The sequence below is a fragment of the Sceloporus undulatus genome, chromosome 4 (genome assembly GCF_019175285.1).
Source record: "Sceloporus undulatus isolate JIND9_A2432 ecotype Alabama chromosome 4, SceUnd_v1.1, whole genome shotgun sequence".
NCBI classification, from domain to species: domain Eukaryota; kingdom Metazoa; phylum Chordata; class Lepidosauria; order Squamata; family Phrynosomatidae; genus Sceloporus; species Sceloporus undulatus.
Genome location: NC_056525.1, coordinates 172,925,277 through 172,945,673, shown reverse-complemented (window position 1 = coordinate 172,945,673; position 20,397 = coordinate 172,925,277). Strand labels below are relative to the sequence as shown.

The following is a 20,397-nucleotide window of genomic DNA, read 5'->3' as shown; positions in this document are numbered from 1 at the left end:
TAGATGTTGAGCTTTTCCAGTGTTAAAATAACCTTTTCAAAATTCTGCAGAAATATTTGGGGGGAATTATTATTAACCTTTATTTATGAAGCGCTGTAAATTTACACAGCACTGTACATGGGGAGGTGCAACCCTTCCAGGTCCACAGGTGAGGGGAAAGTAATTCTACATAGTAGCTTCTGGAGAATACCATTAAAAAGGTGCTATTATGGATATGTCCCACTTCACAGAGGCATCTGATTGACTGCAGTGGGTACAGAATGGAATGGATCAGCCAGAAAGATTCCTTATGTGATTCCTCTATGGCCTGACATCCTCCATTGCCATTATGGATTTGTAACCTAGAGTTACAGATCCATAACTACTCCATAATCAGCTTTGCTCCATATTCATAATTGTGAATTCTTTTGCCATGATAATAAACGCCACCCAAACCCCACCTTAAACTGGGAGTCACTCCAAGTGACAAAGGACAGCAGCACTCAAGTGAGGAGCTTCAGATTGATGCATCCAGCTCCCTCCAACCACCAAGTCACAGTATGAAAAGGAGCTTCTCCTAGTAGAGTGTTTGTAGCTATGAATGCGATGTAGGATCTCAGTCATGGTTTTCAAGTGTTATATGAAAAGGGCATGGCTTTGTATGCTTCCTAGTCATTTATTTAGCTTAATTATTATGTCTTCCAAACCTAAACTGTGATTAATTTTAACAATGCTTTACTGGTTTGAGATTAAGTGGTTTGTCGTGGTCTGGATTCAGTAGTAATTAACAGAAGCAAAAGCTTTCATCTCTTTGTGGCTGTCCTGAAACTTGGTGAACAAGAATGCCCCCATTCTCTGCTGTGGCACCTAGTTATGGAATAACCATCCCAGAAGCTCCGACAGCACCATCATTGCTGTCATTGTGGCACATAGTTGTTTACTAAAGCCTTTTGGGCTTATCTGGTTTTATACCAATCCACACTTGGGCATATTATTAAACCATGTTAAACTAGTTTTGTTTCTTTTAATGTCTTTTTGTTTAATCCAGTCAAAAATCCACCGAACAGTGATATCTTTATTGGCCAACCAAAATGCACAATATACATGTATTCTTGTTTAATGTGTTGTAGCCTCTTAAAATCATCAGTAAAGGCATTTTAAAAAAATACCATTGGTTTTAGGTCAGGCAAGTTCATTTCACTGTAGGCTACCCTCAGATCTTTGATAAAAGGTGGAATATAAATGAATGAATGTTGATTAAATCTGAATCACGGCCATCCTCAGAGATATATTTTTGTTCCTGTAACCTGGCCCTGATTTGCTGTAATTTGAAGAGTGAACTTTAGACACCAGATAAAGAGTAAAGACAGTACTAATTTTTTATTATTTCTTTTTCTCAAACAGGAACAAATAATCAATTTAGTCAATCAAATCTGTGGAAAGGTAATTGGCAAAAATGGCACCATTGAGAACTGTATCAGCAAGCCTACACCAAAAAGAGGACCTCGGAAGAGAGCAACGGTTGACGTGCCATCATCAAGACTTTCATCCTCCGGTTCATCCAAAAGTGCTTCAAGTTAATCATAAAAATGCCAACACACTCTCTCATTTTTGTCAATTTTATATATATTTTTTGTAATTATTATATCATAGTTTGGAGTATTTGCTGTAGAATACAAGCTGTCTTTGCACTAGCTCTAAAGAAGATTTTCTTCTGGTTTTAGAGAACTAATTTTGTTTTAGCATTAAACTGTTGAATTTTATTTTATTTTATTTTTACTTAGGATAGTTAGAAACAGCAGGTTTTTAAAAACTGCTGTGCATTCACTGTTTTAAAAGCAGCAAAGAGGCTGATGAAATTAATTTGTATTTTGTCCCTCTGTCTGAAAATAAAAAGCCCTTTTTTCAGTAACTGTGAAAAGGCTTTTAACAACCCCCTTTTTTGATAGGTTGAATTTTGGCGTGTTTTATAATTTGTTCTCCGGTCATGTCAGCAGATTTTTTTTTATTTTATTTTTTGTATAGAGAGAAAAGGGATAGGAGACAAAACTTGAAAGAAATTGCTATACTTTTGGCTTGTATTCTGTAACAGGCAGGATGAGTTTTGTACCTTTTTAAATTGGAGAATACACATTTTTCTTTGAGAGGTTATGGCAGCTGAAGATGGACTTAGTTTTCTAACCCTAGGCAAAATGGGAGATTTGGAGAAAATGTTCTCTGTTACCAGCACTTCACTATGCATCTGTTCGAGGAGGAGAAGAAAAATAAGACAAAGACTGCCTGCCTTGAGGAGTCATGTGAGCGAAAACTGTGCCTGATTTCATTAGGAAATCCATTCTGTTATTTTTTGGTGCTGTTGGCTACTTTTATCAAAAACCCCTCAATAGCATCCTTTTAAAAAATGATTGAAGCCATAAGTGCTTCTTGTCATAGACGTGCAATCTTTAACATTCCATTTCCATTCCACTGCTGTTTTTCATACCTTTTCACAGTCAGCATTAATTTTGGTTTGTTTTATGATCGCATTTAGAGCCACTAGCAGATTTGCGTATTTCTTTTGAATGTGAAAAATGCATTTGCTCTCATCTTGTCTATATATTTTTTTTCCCTTCTTCATGTGTAACAAAAAAAAAATCATACCTTTTGTACATAAGCCTGTAAATTGTTTTAAATACTTGAGCCTTTTCTTGGGAGGGTGGGGAAGGGTGGCAAAGAGACAAGATGAAGAATAGCCTTACGTTTCACTTTCTTCATCGGTTGGATTGGATGCTTACAGGGTTTTTCTTGTAACATTTATAAGTGCTGCTTACATCATTGAACAACAACAAAATAATAATGGAGTAGTTGTTGCCCTTTTCCAGTTGTGTGTACAGTATGTGTGGAATAAAAAAGGGAAAATGTTTTCACAAACTCTTGTTTCATAATTGAATTCAACAAGACCGTAGAGCTACCCATATTGCACTGAGCTTACCAGTGGTGAGTGACTGTCAGGAAAGTCTTATAAAATACATATTGTTGGTTGTTGCAGAAGACTGAATTGTTTTGGAATATTTAACAATAACATACAGAGTCGAGTGTTTTCCAATGTGGTTGTCCGGTTTTTATGACCTTGCTGTGTACTTTTTCCTTCTTGACAGTAAACTTCTGACTATGGCTTACAGTTTGACATTTAATTTATTAGCGCTGCTCTACTCTCTTTCCTTGTAAGGAAGGAACATGTTTATTGCCAGTTTTTGTTTACTTTTCAGGTTTGTAATACAAGGTTTAATAAAAACACACTTTTTGGACATTTTGTCTTTCTTCTGAAAGAGAAGTGGAGATTAAATAGTTAAAAGGTAGCCCATTCTAGTAGGCTAGGAAAGGGTGTAAAGCCCATCAGGAGTTTTCATTTACAGTGGGCCCACTGCATCAGTGGGATAGCTATCCGTAGATTGGAGAGTCCGCAGCTCATCATTTCCCACATTATTCAACGGACATGCTGACGTAGGCACATTGCTGCCCATTAAATAATGTGGGGCATGAGCTCCTCCATTATTTGCCATCCATGGGAGTGAGGGTGGAACCAAACTTCCATGGATGGGAAGGGTCCACTGTATAATGAATTGGAATTTTCTCTATCTAAAGTAAAATGCACAACTTATAGCAGGAATGGGACCGTGCGGCCCCCTCTGTATTTTGTTGTACTGCATTTCCTACTCGTCAACATTGTCCTATGCCAGATAGAGCTGATTTGAGTTACAGTCCACCCACATCTGAAGATCCTAGCCTGTGGTTAGCTGACACTTATTTGAGTTACACACACTTGTGTCTTTTGGGGGGGACACTGTGCAAGGACCTTTCCACTACCTCCTCACAGAATGTTCACATACACACTTAAGCTTGAGCATTGATTCTGTAGTAAATTATGAATGGCTGGAGACTTTCACTATCATCTCTGCTCCCACATTCCCTTATTTGAAACCAATGCTCTTACCAAATACATGCTTAAAGAACAGCAGGAAGGGTAGAAAGTAAAGTTGCCCATTTGAGAGTAGCTGCCTGTGTGGAAGGTCCCAAGTTTGGAAATAATAGCCAACACACAAGCCTGCTGAACTGTGCTGTATATTGACAGTTATTACATAAACTCAAGCACTGTCTTGAAAGATGGGAAGAGCATAGTTATTCAACCTTTTGGCAGTTAGTGGGGTCAAGATGTTAAGAGTATACCGATTTTCAAATTATGAGAAGTACCAAGCCTGTACTAGGAGACAATCCATCTATCCCCCCTTAAACAGCAATGACAGTAAGATGGTATTTGTATACTGCCAGAAGAAAAGACAAGTTCCGCAATATGTAGAACTCTCCCATGTACTAAGAATGCCAGTATCATAATTTATCTCCCAGTACATTCAGTTAGTTTTAGGCATGTTACGTCAGTAACGAAGTGAAAGGCTCCTGTACTAGAGGCCAGTACAGTCCCTCGTTCTTGCACTTGGATTTCCAGATAACACCCTGAAGAAATTAGAAACTGGAGGCAGTTTTTCTGATGCCTAAACTTGAGTATAAGCAGCAGATATTTTCAACCTTTAACCACAACAATTAAGACATGCACACTGTGACTACAAAGAACAGACATGGCTTTGTTACGTTTCTGTTTTAAAATAAACCTTTTCATGACTCTTTCTCTAGATAAAAAAATTACTGTTCAAAAGCCAATATTTTATTGCTAATGGTGTGCTTCAAGTTTTTATATATATATAAAAATTAGTATTTCACATGAAGGTCAAACTTAAATTTTATATAAAGTAATCTCTTTCATGATAAATCATTGTAGTGAGAATAGACAACTGAATCACTTCTGAACTCATACATTCCAGGGTCCAAATTCCTACCAAATACTGTCATAACACTCAATTTGTTTGCGAATCACTCTCATCACTGTTGTCAGAAGCACCTTTCATTTCTGTATTTACAGCAACAAGAGCAGTGTCCACTTGCACATCCTCTTCATCTGACTGGATCACAGGTGACTCTCCTTCGCTGGCATCTTGGCTAGCAGAATCAGTCCAGGTTGAGGGTAAAGAAGAGACATTTGCCTTCAACGCTGACTGAGGTGGAACTTGCAGACTGATTTCATTTTGACAAGTGCTGGATTCTGACACTTCAAAATAATGAGAGAAAGGCATTAAGTTGACTGACTAATTACTATACCTGTTACAATTTTCTTAAGAAAACCCATGTTAATAGAAAAAAAATAGCAATATATTAGATCCCTAGTGTATTGCATATAAAACAGCTGAGGAAAAGCAACAAAGCTTTTGGATGTATATACTCTAGTAATACACACTCCAGAATGTAACAGGGTGAAAGTGAGTATGCCATTATGAAGTATGCAACAGGCTCTGTTGAATCTCCTTTGCTTCTCACGGTAGAGAACATGAAGATAACCTTGTTCTGCACTATTAGCAATATATAAATGTCAGGATTTATATAATAGCTATAAGAAACTATGCATGAACTAGTCTGCCTTATGTATGGTAACTTAACAGAAGCATCCTGGATTCTGTAAAATGAAAGTTGAGCTTACTTTTGAGTTTCTGTTTTGTTCAAAGACAGGAGGAGAGTGAGATGAGATGAGTGGGTTGTGGTCTGAAAAGTGCTGCTGAGTTTTAGGGTTATGTTACCACAGTATATTTTGACATTTTGTTCATTGGGCATGTGCATGCTAGTTTCACTATACTTAAATCACCAAGAAACATTGGGGGGCATACCGAAAGCTCTTCTCAGTAATGAATACCTTAGGGTAAAATTAAAAAGAGGAAACTAATAAAAAATAAATAATGAGTAGAATGTGTATGTGTGTGTAGAAAGAATGCAAGGCAAAGCAGCTGCCATGTCCCAATCCCTGCCAGGACAGGAATAATTTAGTTCCAACTTTTTTATATATATAAATGCTCCTGCTCTTGAAACAAAATTCTGAGACTGCTACACAAAGCACTTGGGAGTATATGTGTCAGTGGAGAAACAGGACCATGTACTTATCCAAGGCCTTAAATGATCCAACCGAAGATGCCCCTTTCAGTCCCTGTTCATTATACAATGCTAGTGATGTATGTACACTCACAGCACTAGCCCAGCTGTGGTATGGACTCCTGCTGCACAGTCATTACTGTACCACTGGTAAGTTTTGTCTTCAGCCACACACCAGGACTTAGAGCAATCCAGTGTCCTCTCAGCTGTCCTCAGGCAGGCTTAAAAAAGTTTCCCCTCCCCCTAGTGATTTCAGTCAACCTGACTTTAACTCAGTCTTCTCTGCTGGTAGGCATCACTGTTTTTAACGGCATGAGTGCAATTAGAACTGCCAAAGCTCATTTTCCTACCTAACATAGGAGATGGCATAGCGTTATCTTCTCCTCCTGAATTGAGAAATACATCTAAAGCTTCTTGGTCAGACATATCCACGAGATCCATTTGTTCTAACATGTCCACATTCACCTCCATTGAAGACATGCTTCCGATTGGCTCTGCAATCAGAAAGTTGTAGATTAAAAAGCTGACAGGCTTACCACACGTGCCTTTCATGCTGATTTCTGCACACAACATTCATGATTGCTAAATAGATCATATGAATAAAAAAATGTCAAACACAGTTCTGTCTGGTTTCTTTTAATGAATGAACAGCCTTTTAAGTTTCAAAAAGCTATTTTCTAAATTGTTAAACTGTATCACTATCCAACAGCTTGGATCAGGATTTAGAGTAAATGTTCTACTCCACAGCCAAATCTATAATGATGTTATATAATTTCCCCCCCCTTAAATCTTCATCAAAATGGGACAGGCTGATGATGGTGATTAGAAAAAGGGAACATCCCAATCCCCCACTGCAGAACTGGCCTGCAAGCTCTACTATTCCTATGTAAAAGATTTACACAGTTCCCCACCCTATATATGTGGATATATCTATATGTGTGTGCGTGTGTGTAAAGGTATTCCCCTTTGGCAAGGTTGTCAAGTTGTGTGACTAGTGGGTAGTGCTCATCTCCATTACCAAGCTGAAGAGCCAGCCTTGTCAAAAACAACTCTGTGATCATGTGGCCAGCATGACTGCACAGAATGCTGTTATCTTCCCACCAAAGTGGGACTTATCTACTTGCACTTTTCCCTGCTTTTGAACTGCTAGGTTGACAGAAGCTTGGACTAGTGATGGGAGCTCATTCCGTCACGTGGCACATGTATATATAGTCCTCCTATGACAGTGAAGCTACTGGAACCTAGCTGTGAAAATTCCACAGAATCCAAGAGGAAAAGTCTTTAAAAAGTCAAACTTATGCCACAGTGTAACCTGCAAGGTTCCAGTATCTCCAGATCTGCTGGTAAAATACTAATATACAATTTCCCACACAGCAAATCTCAAGACTGGAATGCACTGCCATTTTCCATCCAACCTATCAAATGGCTACTCCCAAAGTGCAGTTTGCTGCTTCCCTGTTCACATGGAGTGCAAGAGCAAAATGAGAATGCTCTTGTTTGCCACTGTTGCCATTCGCTTCTCAGCTGTACCCCTTCATTTGTTGCTATGTTTTTTCCACAGCTAGGTCAGCCCTATATCGTAGAACACATTCAAGCTAAGCAGGCATCCGCTTGCCCCTGGCATGAAAAGAAAACAAATGACAGGGCATGCTGCCACTCCGAGCTTCCAGACAGAATACAGATGTAAGGAATTACAATGTTATGAAATCTAGTTCAATAAACCACTGTACAGTATTGCTACATTTTCCATCTGTGAAGCCTGAAAGATTTCAGTACTCACCTCGTCTTTCAGCTATTTGCAGATAGCCTGTTGAGAGGTACTGTTCCATGTCCTGCTGGAAAGCTTCTTCAAAGAATTTCTGCCGCTCCTTTAGCTTCATTTGCTGTGTGTGTTCCATATCCAGAACCTTTTGAGCATGTTCTGCATCAAGTTCAGCTAGAGTAGGGAAATAGATATTAACCCTGAAAGATCCTGATTTCAGCATTTTTCAAAACAAGTTTTGTTTGTTTTTTTACAATCCCCCCCAATAAAAGTAATCAGCTGAACCTGTACTTTTTAAAAAGCTGATTCCCTTGTGCATTTTGCTCTATAAAGCCTGAGGAGCAAGTACTGGGCAAGATATTTTTTAAGAATACAGAATTATGCATCACAATATACTATCTGTTGGTGGAGCATAAAATGAGTCAGACATATCAGAAATTAGGGTGAAGACATTTCACTGAAACCAGAAATGGTAAACTGAAGAAGCTAACATCAGCTGTTTTTCTTTACACTGTGCTGTTAAGACACTAAACTCTGGGGGGTTTTTCTACCCAGACCAAAACTCTAGCTTTTCCATGTAGTGAACAACTGCTACTTCTGCTCTGTGTAATGCAAAAATGCAATGCTGTTGTCATAACAAAAGGCCAGCAGCTATCACCCCTAATACTTCCTGACAGGTTTGTACTTTAATATCTGTTTCCTTTTATCCCCAAACAGGAACAGCAGCTAAGGAACAAATGGAATTTATGTAATCTTTTAAGTCTCACTGGAGTAGACAAAATGCCTATCTAGCCCAGCTTTCTGTTTGCACAGCAGCCCACCAAGAGAAAGGCCTATAACCAGGACCTTTCCCTTTCCACAACAACCAGTACAAAAAAGCGTACTGGAGACATACCCACCCACCCACCCAGTTCTGTTACTCTTGTGCGTTTCAGCCATTAAAGTGTAACTGGCTAGAGCTAACACAATACATAGACAAGACAGACATATTTATCTGTCAGGCTTTCCCTTTTAAGGAACCTTAGTAATGGCCATTTTGTGAAAGGCTTTACTCAGCTAGCAGGATATACAGCATGCTCACAAACATAGCCATCCTAAGGTTCTTTGCTGCAAAATTAAATCATTATTTAAATGTCTGCAGAAATACCTCTTGATACTACCTACAACTCTACAATGCAGTAATGAAATTTTGCTTCCTTTCCATCTGACCAAAGGAAAATCTATTCTCCATACATGACAACTAAAGTGTTATTCCTGGACCACAATCCAGAGCTACTTCAGCATGTCCAAGGGAATTTGCAAGTTAGTTTCTCTACTTGATGACAAACTACTGTATATTTGAACTCCTCCATGTTCCTTAAGTGCCTTGAAATCGAAGAAATGGGGATTGTTTGCTATAAAAGAAAACAGTTACCATGTTGCTGAGAAATTGGTAATTCAGATCTCTGGACTGTCTTTGTCCATTAAAAAGGTTTACTGATAATATGAAAACTTCAAGAATTGTTCAAGCCAAGCAAAAAAAATTGTACTTATTTCCCCAAACATAAAAAAAAATTTGGAAGTAGGTGCAGTTTTTGTTTTACAAAATTAATCTTCAGCAAGCGTTTTCATTGTTATTAATGCATGTGCAGTGGTCTTCCAAAGTATCCTCACAGCACAAATATATAACCTGATTTACTATTTATATATTGTCGGTTTTCTGGCATGGAAGTGGATTGAGAGGTAAAACCATTTAACAATAAAGTTAAATGTAATTAATTGAGATAATTATTACTCAGAAAATTTAAGTGAATACAGTAGTTTCCAGTCAAGAATACAAAATTATTAACTGCCAAGCATATGACACTAAAAAGAGTTAACAACCAAATATCCTACCAACACTGCCTTTCCCCTACATTCCTGAATATTTAAATTACAAAAGCATATGCTCACAGCACATCTTGCTCTTCAAGAGTTAATCTCTATTTTTAAATGAGATTGTGGAGTCATAACAAACTCTCTTCTACAGGAACTCCTTTACACAGTAGCACAGAAGTGTTTTTGTCTCTTCTCTGGGTCTGATTCTGCACCAGACAAAAGCATGTGTGGTTAAAGTGGCAGGGCACTGACCAAGCAGGAAAGGTCCGTGTGTTTATGAACATAACTGGTGTCTAACAGGAAAACCACACAATTTGGGTCCACTGATATGAGTGAGTGAATATGCATGAAATAAACAGTCACAGGCTTCTAGCACAAACTCAAGATTGATTGGGCTGACCCAACAATGTACTGGAAACAAGCATAGCTAAGGCAACCAAGTTATACCATCAATATGAAACTGGTGCCCGTCACAGTTGGCGTTCCAACTTAAAAAGTATTTCACCATCACCAACCATCATTGGTGAACTACAGTGCCAAATGCACTGTATGGTAATACACAATGTACCTCCATGTGCAATAGCACTGCATGTCACCCAGTCCTGGATGGGGTCACACTTCCCCTAAAAGACAAAGTTCGCAGTTTGGGAGTACTCCTGGACTCATCTCTACAGTTATCATCTCAAGTAGATGCGAGGGCCAGGAGTGCTTGGTATCAGCTTCGGCTGATACGCCAACTGTGACCCTGCCTCGACCAAAAGGACCTTGAAACAGTGGTACATGCTCTGGTAATCTCTCGCTTAGATTTCTGCAATGCACTCTAAATGGGGCTACCTTTGTACCAGGTTCGGAAGCTTCAATTAGTCCAAAATGCGGCAGCCAAATTGGTCACTGGAACATTCAGGTCAGACCATATAACACCTGTCTTCTGGTGCAATACAAAGTGTTGGTCATCACCTTTAAAGCCCTGCATCACTTGGGCCTGAGTTACTTGGGGGAATGCCTATCCCTACATAATCCGCCCTGCACTCTCAGAATAACTGGGAAGAATTTATTAGATTATTCAAAGGTCAGATTAACAACTATTTCCCAAAGATCATACACAGAAGGCACTAAAGATGGATCTCTTCCGGCAGGCATACCCACCTGACCTTCTATAAAGAACTGAAGAAAAACCCACTTCTAGTTGTAATAGCATATTTTAATTGATGTTTTCCTGTTGTCGTGATTAAATTTTTTAGATAACTTGATGTTTCTATGATGTTTTTAGATATGATTGCCATTGTATGGAGATTTCCTGGTTGTAATCCCACTTTGATCCATCGGGAGAAGCAGGAAAATACAAATAAAATGCATTATTATTATTATTATTATTATTATTATTATTATGCGAAACTCCACTTCCGTAATTCTTAACTGAATATAACTCTTCTACATTGGACAAAAATATCCCAGTATCCAACTGTAAGTAGGGGAATGTATAGATGCATAGGACACCAACAGGATGCCAGCCTACAGTTGACAGGGCAGCAATCACTCCTCCTATTGGATTTAGTCTCCAGTGAACTTTTGTCTGACTCAGAGAATCTTGAATGCCAATGCTCTCTTAACTGCAAAGCAAATAGCTGCATATTTTTGCATTTGTAAAGAGGACTTAGGTTCATCTTAGTGAACCTAAAATGGCCATATAAATAGTGGGATTTCAGGTTACAATTGTCTTCCAGTTTCTCAGGGGTTGCAGTAGCTTCTAAATCAAGCATGCACAGCTTCTCTACATCATGATTCAGCCACAAATGCCATGGGACATTTTTTGATTTAATCCATTATAATGGTAAGGGAATAACAGTGCTCTGTGGTAAAATGCAATACACTTCTGTCCCAACAGTTTTTCATCTGCAAAAAGAAATGCTATATGGGGCATGCAACTGCAGGTCAGGGCCACTACTTAAAACTCTTCAGGTGACTATGTTTAAAAAAACAACACCCTTCACTGTGTATCTAGTTCTATGTAAATTGAAAAACAAAATGTCACCCGGGGGGGGGGGAGGTTAAAATGTCCCACCCAATGGAAGAGGCTTCAGATCTATATTTCTTCTTGCAGTTATTTATTCACTTACTCATTAAGAAAAAATGGCTCAAATGTTTAAACACAGAACAATAAGATGACCAGAATACAAGTATCCTGCTCTAGATATGGGTGGGTAAGGTCTAGGAGTCCAAGAGCCATTCCTTCACCAGAATGTTTCTAAGAACCCATTTGGAGAGCAAAATTAAACTCAGAGTGAGGCTGGATCTTATTTTACAAGAGAATCATTCCCTTTGGGTCCTTCCAGGTATAGCAACTCTTTTCTTGAAAGAAAAAAAGGCAACAGTGGAACAGGTTTCAAGGTGGATGCTATTCACTCTTATCCTAGAAAGATTCACAATAACTGTAAAGTAGTTTTCTCCCTTGCAGCATATTTGAAAAAGATCAAGCCATTGGACTCTGCAGATGCAAATGGCAGATACGTTGATTCAAGAAATAACTTATCAAAAAAAGAAAACTGTTCTTCAACAAGCTACAATGAAGCAAAAAAAAATCTAAGTGAATATTTATTATTAGTGGCATAGGATCCTAATACTGCAGAGTGCTGCACAGGATCTTGAAACTGCAGTGTGGCATGAAATGGCTGCTATGTAGCCGACAGTAGGACCTGCCAGGAAATGTCATCAAAGCTTTTTGCACATAACAAAATAAAATAACTACTTGTTCAGGCTTGGTGAGATGGCCTAGTGAACGTCACATCATCCCATAATCATTGACTTTCTAAATTCTATATCTGACCCAGTACAAGAAAAAGTCAAAATGTGTTTTCAAAATATAGTTGCACATTTCAATAAATACTAGCAAACTGTACATATCCAAAAGTGCAATATATGAATATATTAAAATGTTACTAGCAATTCTACATATTGTGAACAGAACTGTGATTTCAATCAAAATTATCAAGTGGCATATAAGGCAACGTTCCATTCTCTTGCCTTTTAAACAGTAAGCAATGATAGAGCCTAATCATTTTGATTATCTCACATGAGTTGCTACTATGGCCTTGCTCTAGGCCCATGATGGCGAACCTATGGCACGTACGCCACGGGTGGCACGCAACGCCATTTCGCCGGGCACTGGGCAAGGGAGAAGGCAGAACAGGCACGTGCCTGTTCCGCCTCCTCCCTGCCATTTTGGGGCCTCCCGCTGTCTCTCTGAGACAGCGAGAAGCCAGAAAATGGCACCTGGAAGGAGGAGACAGAGGCGCGTGCGTCTGTCTCCTCCTTCTCTCCCGGCTTCTCTTCGCTCCGCGCGTAAGGGCTCCATGGAGCCCTTTCGCAGGGAGCGAAGGACTGAGGAGAAGGCAGCTGGGACGCGGGCCCAGCCACCTTCTTCTGCCTTTCCCTTCTTTTGCTGGCCCCTGACAGCCCCAGAAGGGACCCCCAGGGGCCGGCAAAAGCCAGAGGACAGCACACCATTCTCCAATGCCGTTTTGCCGGCCTCTGACGGCCACAGAAGGGACCCTCAGGGGCTGGCAAAAACTGGAGGATGGCCCACTGTCCTCCATGGCCCTTTTGCCGGCCTCTGACGGCCCCAGAAGGGACCCTCAGGGGCCGGCAAATGCCGGGACAGGAGCCAGAGGCTCCTCCCTCTGAAAAGGGGGCAGAAGCCCCACCCCCGGAGGGTGGAAGCCCCACCCCAGAGGGCAGAAGCCCCGCCCCCGGCACTCAGCCCCCATCCTGGGGGTAGAAGCCCCACCCCCGGCAAGTGAACTGGAAAAGGTTCGCCATCTCTGCTCTAAGCCAATTTCAGAATCCCTCTTGATAAATAACAAAGATGATATTCAATCTGCACTGAGAAAAATTCACAATGCTGAGCCAAGATGAATTGTGCATCTGTTGCACTTACAAATAAATTACCGCAGTTCAAAACAGTATTATACATAAGGAAAGCCACAGCTTATTTGTACAATCCTTCACATCAAAATATGAACTTTCCTGTCAATAATAAAGAAGCGAAGAATTATTTCACTCCTAAAAGAGATGAGATTCTTTGTATTTCCTCTAAGATTGTCATTCAACAATCCAGGTATCCCACCCACGTTTATTAAAGCTGCAAGGCAGTGGGCGAGGATAGTAACTATTTTCATCCACTCTCTCTAGCCATTTGCCTGCTAAAAGAAGCAGAATCTTGATTTTACTGCACAGTATGGGAGGAAAAATGAGCCTAAATAGAAATCTGCAATGCTTCTTCTTATGCTACTTCAAGTCTTTCACAAGAAAGCAGCACTTTCTCTTAAAGACAAAAGATTTATGTCTGTCAGTGGCAGTACACATGTGTTCATGCGCCTTCTAGTCACCTATCGACTAATGGCTGCCCCATGAATTTTTCATACACTTTTCTTAGGCAAGGAATACTCAGAGATAGTTTGCGCATTCCTTCCTTTGAAATGTAGCTACAACACCTACTACTTCTAAAATCCTCCAGCCTTAAGTGCACTTTGATATTGGCTGAGAAGCTGCACTATACTGATTGACAGCAGTTAACTTTTAGCATCTATAAAGATGCACATAGTATATTTTTACTCACTAATCTTGTCTTATTTAGTTATTCTTTAAACATGCAGAGTAAACACACAAGTAGGGGTGTGTGTGCTAGCCTCACTGCCAACCCTGCTCTGTGCATGTAGAGTGACAGATGTGAAATAGCCTCCACTGTCCTTAAAACACACTCCGCGTGCTGGAGCTCTGGAAACTCAGGGTGCCAACTCCCATGGTGCTCCCATGAAAACTGGAGGATCTCTGCTTCAGACTGTTGCCCTCTATGCATAGGAGGGGAGTGGAACTAAAGACAAAAGAAGGCACAGCTAGCTTGTCATTTTGCGTATGTTGACATAGAATATCTGAACAGAGCTCTGGTGACTAAATGTTTCATGTAGATAGAGTTGTTGAAAGAAACATAAGGTACTCAAACACACAACTACACTCTTAATTCTTCCATGTGTACTTCAAGATCTCTTGTTCTCAACAGATTTGACCCTCTTTGATATGACTTAATCTGATCCTCTCCAATATGATTGCATGAATAGTTCTCATTCCCAACTTTCCAACACATAAAGAGGACTCCACACAGCACTGCTACTGTCCTGTTCAATTCTTCTTTACATATCACAATAATTTTATTACTCTAATTATAATCTTCCTTAAAACACTTTTCAACACAGCTTTTCCACAAGTTGCTTCTATAACAAAATAACAAATTAAAGTACGGTAGTATGTACATCCATGGAACTAGACTGCTGTGACATTAACTTCTCAGTTACAAAACAAAATCTGTATCCACCCACCTTCCAAAAAGAGAGGTATCCTTATAATTTCCCAGGCATCTTTTAAAATAGCATCCTAATTTTACATACCTGTATCAGTAACATCAAAACAGTTTTTAAAAATTGATTTTATATAGTTAATTATCTATGCTGCATCTAAAATCAGAGACACTTCTACTAATTTTCCTCCCTTTGTATTTGTAGAATGAGAACAAAAATATCATCTTACCTTAAGAGTCTGTATTAAGGACACAGCTGGCCCACAAAAATGTATTTCAACAGCTGCTTCATGCCCCCATGACATCACAGTTTTTAAAATAATAATAAAAATAAAAATAATAATACAACTGACAAAAAATATTCCGCAATACCTTGCAAGTATTTCCTTCCCAGAATTTGAAACTTCCTCCCTAACATTAAAGGTAGCATTCTACCCCATTCAGCTGAGATGGAAAATGAACAAATCTGACTTTAAATAAGCATGACTATTGTTCCCACCTTAAGTCAAGAACTATTCTGTAAGAAAGGATGCATTAAGGGCTTCAAGTGGGTAATACAAGGCCTCACGTCATCCACTAGGCTGCCTACTGGAAAGCCATGCCCACTTTCACAGTCATCATGACTATGTGAGCTAGAAGAAGCAGGAAGGAAATGAGGGACACAAGTATATCAAAACAGCTCCATTAAGGGACAATTCATGGGATATTTAAGGAGATGATACAATGCTAAAACTAGGGATGTATGAATAAAAGTGTCCTTCCATCTGGAAAATCTGTGGGACAGATTAAGGGTGCTTAATCTGTTGCACAGGTTTTCCTGATGGAAGGGCACTTTTATCTGCTCCATCATCTGCTGGACAGTCTTATCAGCCCTCCTTTTTAAAACACAAGTTTTTAAATGGATTTTTTTCAGATTTTTTAAAATGCATTTTTGTATTTTTAACCATGAACATAAATAAAAAAGCACGTTTTTACCCTCTCCCTTCCTCCTTACCACTGAGATCTCTTGCCTGTCCAAATGTGAGACACTCACACACAAACACACACACATAGTTTCAATCCAGAATATCAAGTCTATCCATCTCGTGTGAGTGCTCATACATCAGACCTTATGCTGCATCTGCTGCATCAGAACATTGGAATTGTAATGTCAAACAGATTCTCTTACATTATAACTTAGGGTATATCTTATTATTTTTGTCCATGTTTTTTCCATTGCTCCAAATTTATGTTTTTACCAATATTTTGGGCCCATTTTACCATTTGAGGTTTTATTTGTTCTTCTTTCATATCTAATTTCATTAAAGCTTTATAGTATTTACTGATATTATGGGTTTTTTTAAATTTAATAATATTTTCCAAACTTGGGTCTACTTCTCCAATCCCCATACATTTTGTATCTATAATATATCTTTCTCTAATTTGTCGATATGTGAACCAAGTACAACATTTTAGGTAAATACATTCATCTTAATAGATGATATTCTTCCCATCCATGGCAAGCCTATTTTATCCAATCTTTCCAAGTCTTTCTTAATTTCTTGCCATTTAATCTTGTAGTTGTTCTTTAAAAGATCCGAATTCTTTGTTGTAATATTAATTCCTAAATATCTAACTTTTTTGCTAATTTGAAATTTAGTTAAGGTTTTTAGCTGTTGTTTATCTTTTTTGAACATATTCATTATCACCATTTTAGATTTCTCTTCATTTGGAATCCCAATGCATCACTGTATTCTTTTAATACTCTTTGTAGTTCACTCATATTTTCAATCGGATTTGCTAAGGAGATCATCAGATCGTCTGCAAAGTCACGCAACTTGTACTCCATGTTTTTAATTTTAATTCCTTCAATTATTTTGTTTGTTCTTATGGCATTATTTAAAATTTCTAATATTATTATGAATAACAACGGTGATAGTGGACATCCCTGTCTCACTCCTTTTTGAACTTTGTAATTCTTTGTTGTTTTGCTATTCACAATCAAAGCTGCTTCTTGATACATGTATTTGTAAATGTTATCTATCCATTTTTTATAATTTGATCCAATATCTATTTTATCCAAGACTTTTTTCATAAAATGCCAGTTCACTTTGTCAAAAGATTTTTCTGCATCAATAAAGATTAGTACCAGTTTTTATCTATATTTTTCATGATATTCAATTATATTTATTATGTTTCTAATATTGTGTTTTATTAATCTGTTTGGCAAAAATCCCGCTTGGTTTTCATGTATCCAATTTTCCAATATATTTTTTAATCGTTCTGCCAATATTCCAGTAAAGATTTTTGTTGTCACAGTTTAATAAAGAAATTGGTCTGTAATTTTTGGGTTCTAGGTGGTCACAGTTTTCCTTTGGTATCAATACAACATTCGCTTGTTGCCAAGATTTTGGAACTTCTCCCTTCAGGATTCCATTCATTGTTCTTTGAAGAGGTGAAATCAACTGCAGAACAGAATTCTGAGAAACAGATTGGTTCCCAATTAGCAAAGAAGTCAGGCAAGGCTGCATTCAATCACCCTGTTTGTTCAACCTGAATGCAAAAAACATCATAAGAATAGCAGTTTAAACTTAGAAGAAAGAGGAGTGAAGATGGGAGAAGGGAGCATCAACAGTCTAAGATATGCAGACAACACCATACTACTAGCAGAAAACATCACAGACTTGAAAAAATGACTGAAGATCAAAGATGAAAGTGGAAAGGCAGGCCTAATACTGATCATAAAGAAAGCAAAAGTAATGACCATGGAAGAAATACGTAATTTCAACCTAGACCCATGGTGGCAAACCTCTGGCACACAAAGCCGTCTCTGAGGGCACACAGAGACAGATGAAGGCACAGGAGGCAGGGGAACAGGAGAAACAGGCGTGCACCCACCCTCCTGTGCCTTTAACTGCCTCCGGGGAAGTCCCGCCCCTGGAAGTCCTGCCGCCCAGAATTCCCTCCCCCGGCACCAAGTGACACCCAGTGGGGAAAGGCCATTGAGTTAGGCACTTGGTCTCTAAAAGGTTCACCATCACTGACTCAGATAATGAAGAAACTGAAATAGTTAAAAGAGTTCTCACACCTAGGATCAGACACTGATCAGAATGGAGACTGAACCCAAGAAATAAGAAGAATGTGAATGGGAAGAGTAATTCTGATGAAAGAACTAGATAAAACCCTAAAGAGTGAAGGCATACAACTGAACACTAATATAAGAATCATCCAATCCATAGTATTTCCAATCACAATGCATGGATATGAGAGATGTACACTGAAAAAGGTGAATAAGAAAAAACTCCAACTCATTTGAGATGTGGTGTTGGAGAAGAGTGCTGAGTATATTGTGGACAGGCAAAAAACCCAAACAAATGGTCCTAGAACAGATCAGATTAGAACTCTCCTGGATGCCGAGATGATGAAGCGAAGGATGTCATACTTTGGGCACATCATAAGAAGGCATGACTCACTCAAAAGGCAATAATGTTAGGAAGGGTGGATGGCAGTAGAAAGAGAGCAAGACTGCATGCTAAATGGATAGACACCATCAGGGAGGTTATGGGCATGAACCTACAAGAGCAGAGCAGTGGAGGACAAGAGGGCTTGGAGATGTCTCATCCACAGGGTTGCCGTGAGTCAGCACTGGCTCATGCATGGTTAACAACAACAAAAGCTTGCTTGGTAGTTAACAGATCTGGGATCAAATTTTTATGAAAAGGTTTTGTCTGGGGCCTGGAGATGTAAATGTTCCAGAAATTTTGAAGTAATTTCCTTTTTTTACCCTGGATGGGAGGGAATCAGAAAAAAACAGGCACTAATGCAAAGAAGAGAATATTTTTAAAGTCTTGTAATATCTTCTCTAAACAGAAATAAGAAGGCTCTTGGGATTAAAGCCATCTAGATTTGGAATATTTTTGTGTTGTTGAACAAAACTGATTATTCAACAACATCAAGAGTTGAAGAATTAGCAATATGTTGGCACACAGATAACCTGGAATTGTGTTCTTGAACTAGGTGCCAAGTTCAAGATGCCAAAAGCTAAGCTTACAAATACACTTGTGAATTCTAAGCTGCATCTGTGCACCTGTTTTGCCTTAGGATGTACAGTGTACCTTATGTCCCAACATATGGAATACAGTACATGATCACAGCTGCTTCTCAGCAACAGGAAGCCATTTCCACATTTCTTACCCCATATATTGTTGTCTGTGTTTGGATAGAGGGGTCACTCATATTTTACAATAGTGGGTTACAAAAATTAAGCACTTGATGTATTCATATTTATGAAGTTCAAGTTTTTAAATCACCAATATTCCAAAACATTGCCTCAAAAGCAGTAACTTGGAAAGCTGCCTACCTTGTCGCTTAGCATATGTATATCAGTTGTAAATAATTTTTAATAGGGCTAAGTTTTGCATATTGCCAGCAGTCTTTTGCATCAGGGACTTATTTATCTTTGCCAAAGGAATTATATATGGCCTCTCCCTTACTAGCTTTTAAGCTGAGATTTATTATTACTATTTCAAGTTGCTTTGAAACACAGTGCTCTAAATTGTTTTAACTGCTGCTATTTTGATGTCATAATGTTTTAATGTATTTAGTAGAGAATTGTATTCCTACTAATTTATTATTTTTTTTTATTATCTATGTTTTATTGTTTTGACATAAGGGTCCTTGGGGATAGTTTGTAACCTGAAAAGAGGCTTATAAATTTTTGGAAGAAACAGAAGTACTAAATGCAAGAAAAGTAGTATAATGCTGTATCTACACTGCAGAATAAATGCAGTTTGACACCACTTTAACTGTCATGGGTCACTGGTACAGAATTCTGGGATCTGTCCTTTTGTGAGATATTTAGCTTTCTCTGTTCAAGTTCTCTGGTGTCACAACAAAATACAAATCCCAGGATTCCACAAGATGGAGCCATGACAATTAAAGCAGTGTCAAACTGCATTAATTCTTCAGTATGGCAGTAGCCTAACATATCCACAAGAAAATATATCACGTCAATACGAAGAAAAGCATAATAGATGCAATCCTAAATTCATTTGCAAAGGAGTAAATCCTGCTAAAAGCAATGTTTAGAAATGCATTTTAAGCTAAAAGACCATAATTGTTAATTAAAAGAGAAGTTAATGTACAATATACAGTACACAAGTGTACTGATTATTAAGCTATGGGAAGGAAGCCCTGAGAGCTTACCTATGGCTCAGGGCTCTGTGTTACAGTTAAACAATGCAGACATGCAGATATTAACATTATAAATACTTTGACTTTGGAGAATTAAGGTACTGGCCCATGAAAACAAAAACAACAAGAACCAGTTAAGTGTTTGGGCTTATGTTTCCATCTGACTGTATAGGGGGGAAAGCTGGGGAAAGGCCAGACACAAACTATATGATTTTTGGACACTCTTCCCTTAGCAGGCAGTAGTTTGGGAGGGAAATCAACCAGTCAT

The 20,397-nt window shown here is 38.6% G+C and overlaps 2 protein-coding genes across 2 annotated transcripts in view; one reads left to right on the top strand and one right to left on the bottom strand.

The window, feature by feature from the left end:
- The window catches only part of JARID2 (jumonji and AT-rich interaction domain containing 2), a 250,999-nt gene extending 249,439 nt beyond the window's left edge, over nucleotides 1-1,560 (top strand). Inside the window, exon 18 of the mRNA XM_042463243.1 lies at nucleotides 1,384-1,560. Coding sequence (XP_042319177.1) covers nucleotides 1,384-1,560 — 177 coding nt within the window. The remainder of the gene's footprint in view (nucleotides 1-1,383) is intronic.
- Nucleotides 1,345-20,397, bottom strand: part of DTNBP1 (dystrobrevin binding protein 1) — a 91,709-nt gene continuing 72,656 nt past the window's right edge. Inside the window, exons 8-10 of the mRNA XM_042463244.1 lie at nucleotides 7,769-7,924; nucleotides 6,339-6,482; nucleotides 1,345-5,119 (exon numbers count right to left, since the gene is read on the bottom strand). Coding sequence (XP_042319178.1) covers nucleotides 4,869-5,119; nucleotides 6,339-6,482; nucleotides 7,769-7,924 — 551 coding nt within the window. The 3' untranslated portion in view covers nucleotides 1,345-4,868. The remainder of the gene's footprint in view (nucleotides 5,120-6,338; nucleotides 6,483-7,768; nucleotides 7,925-20,397) is intronic.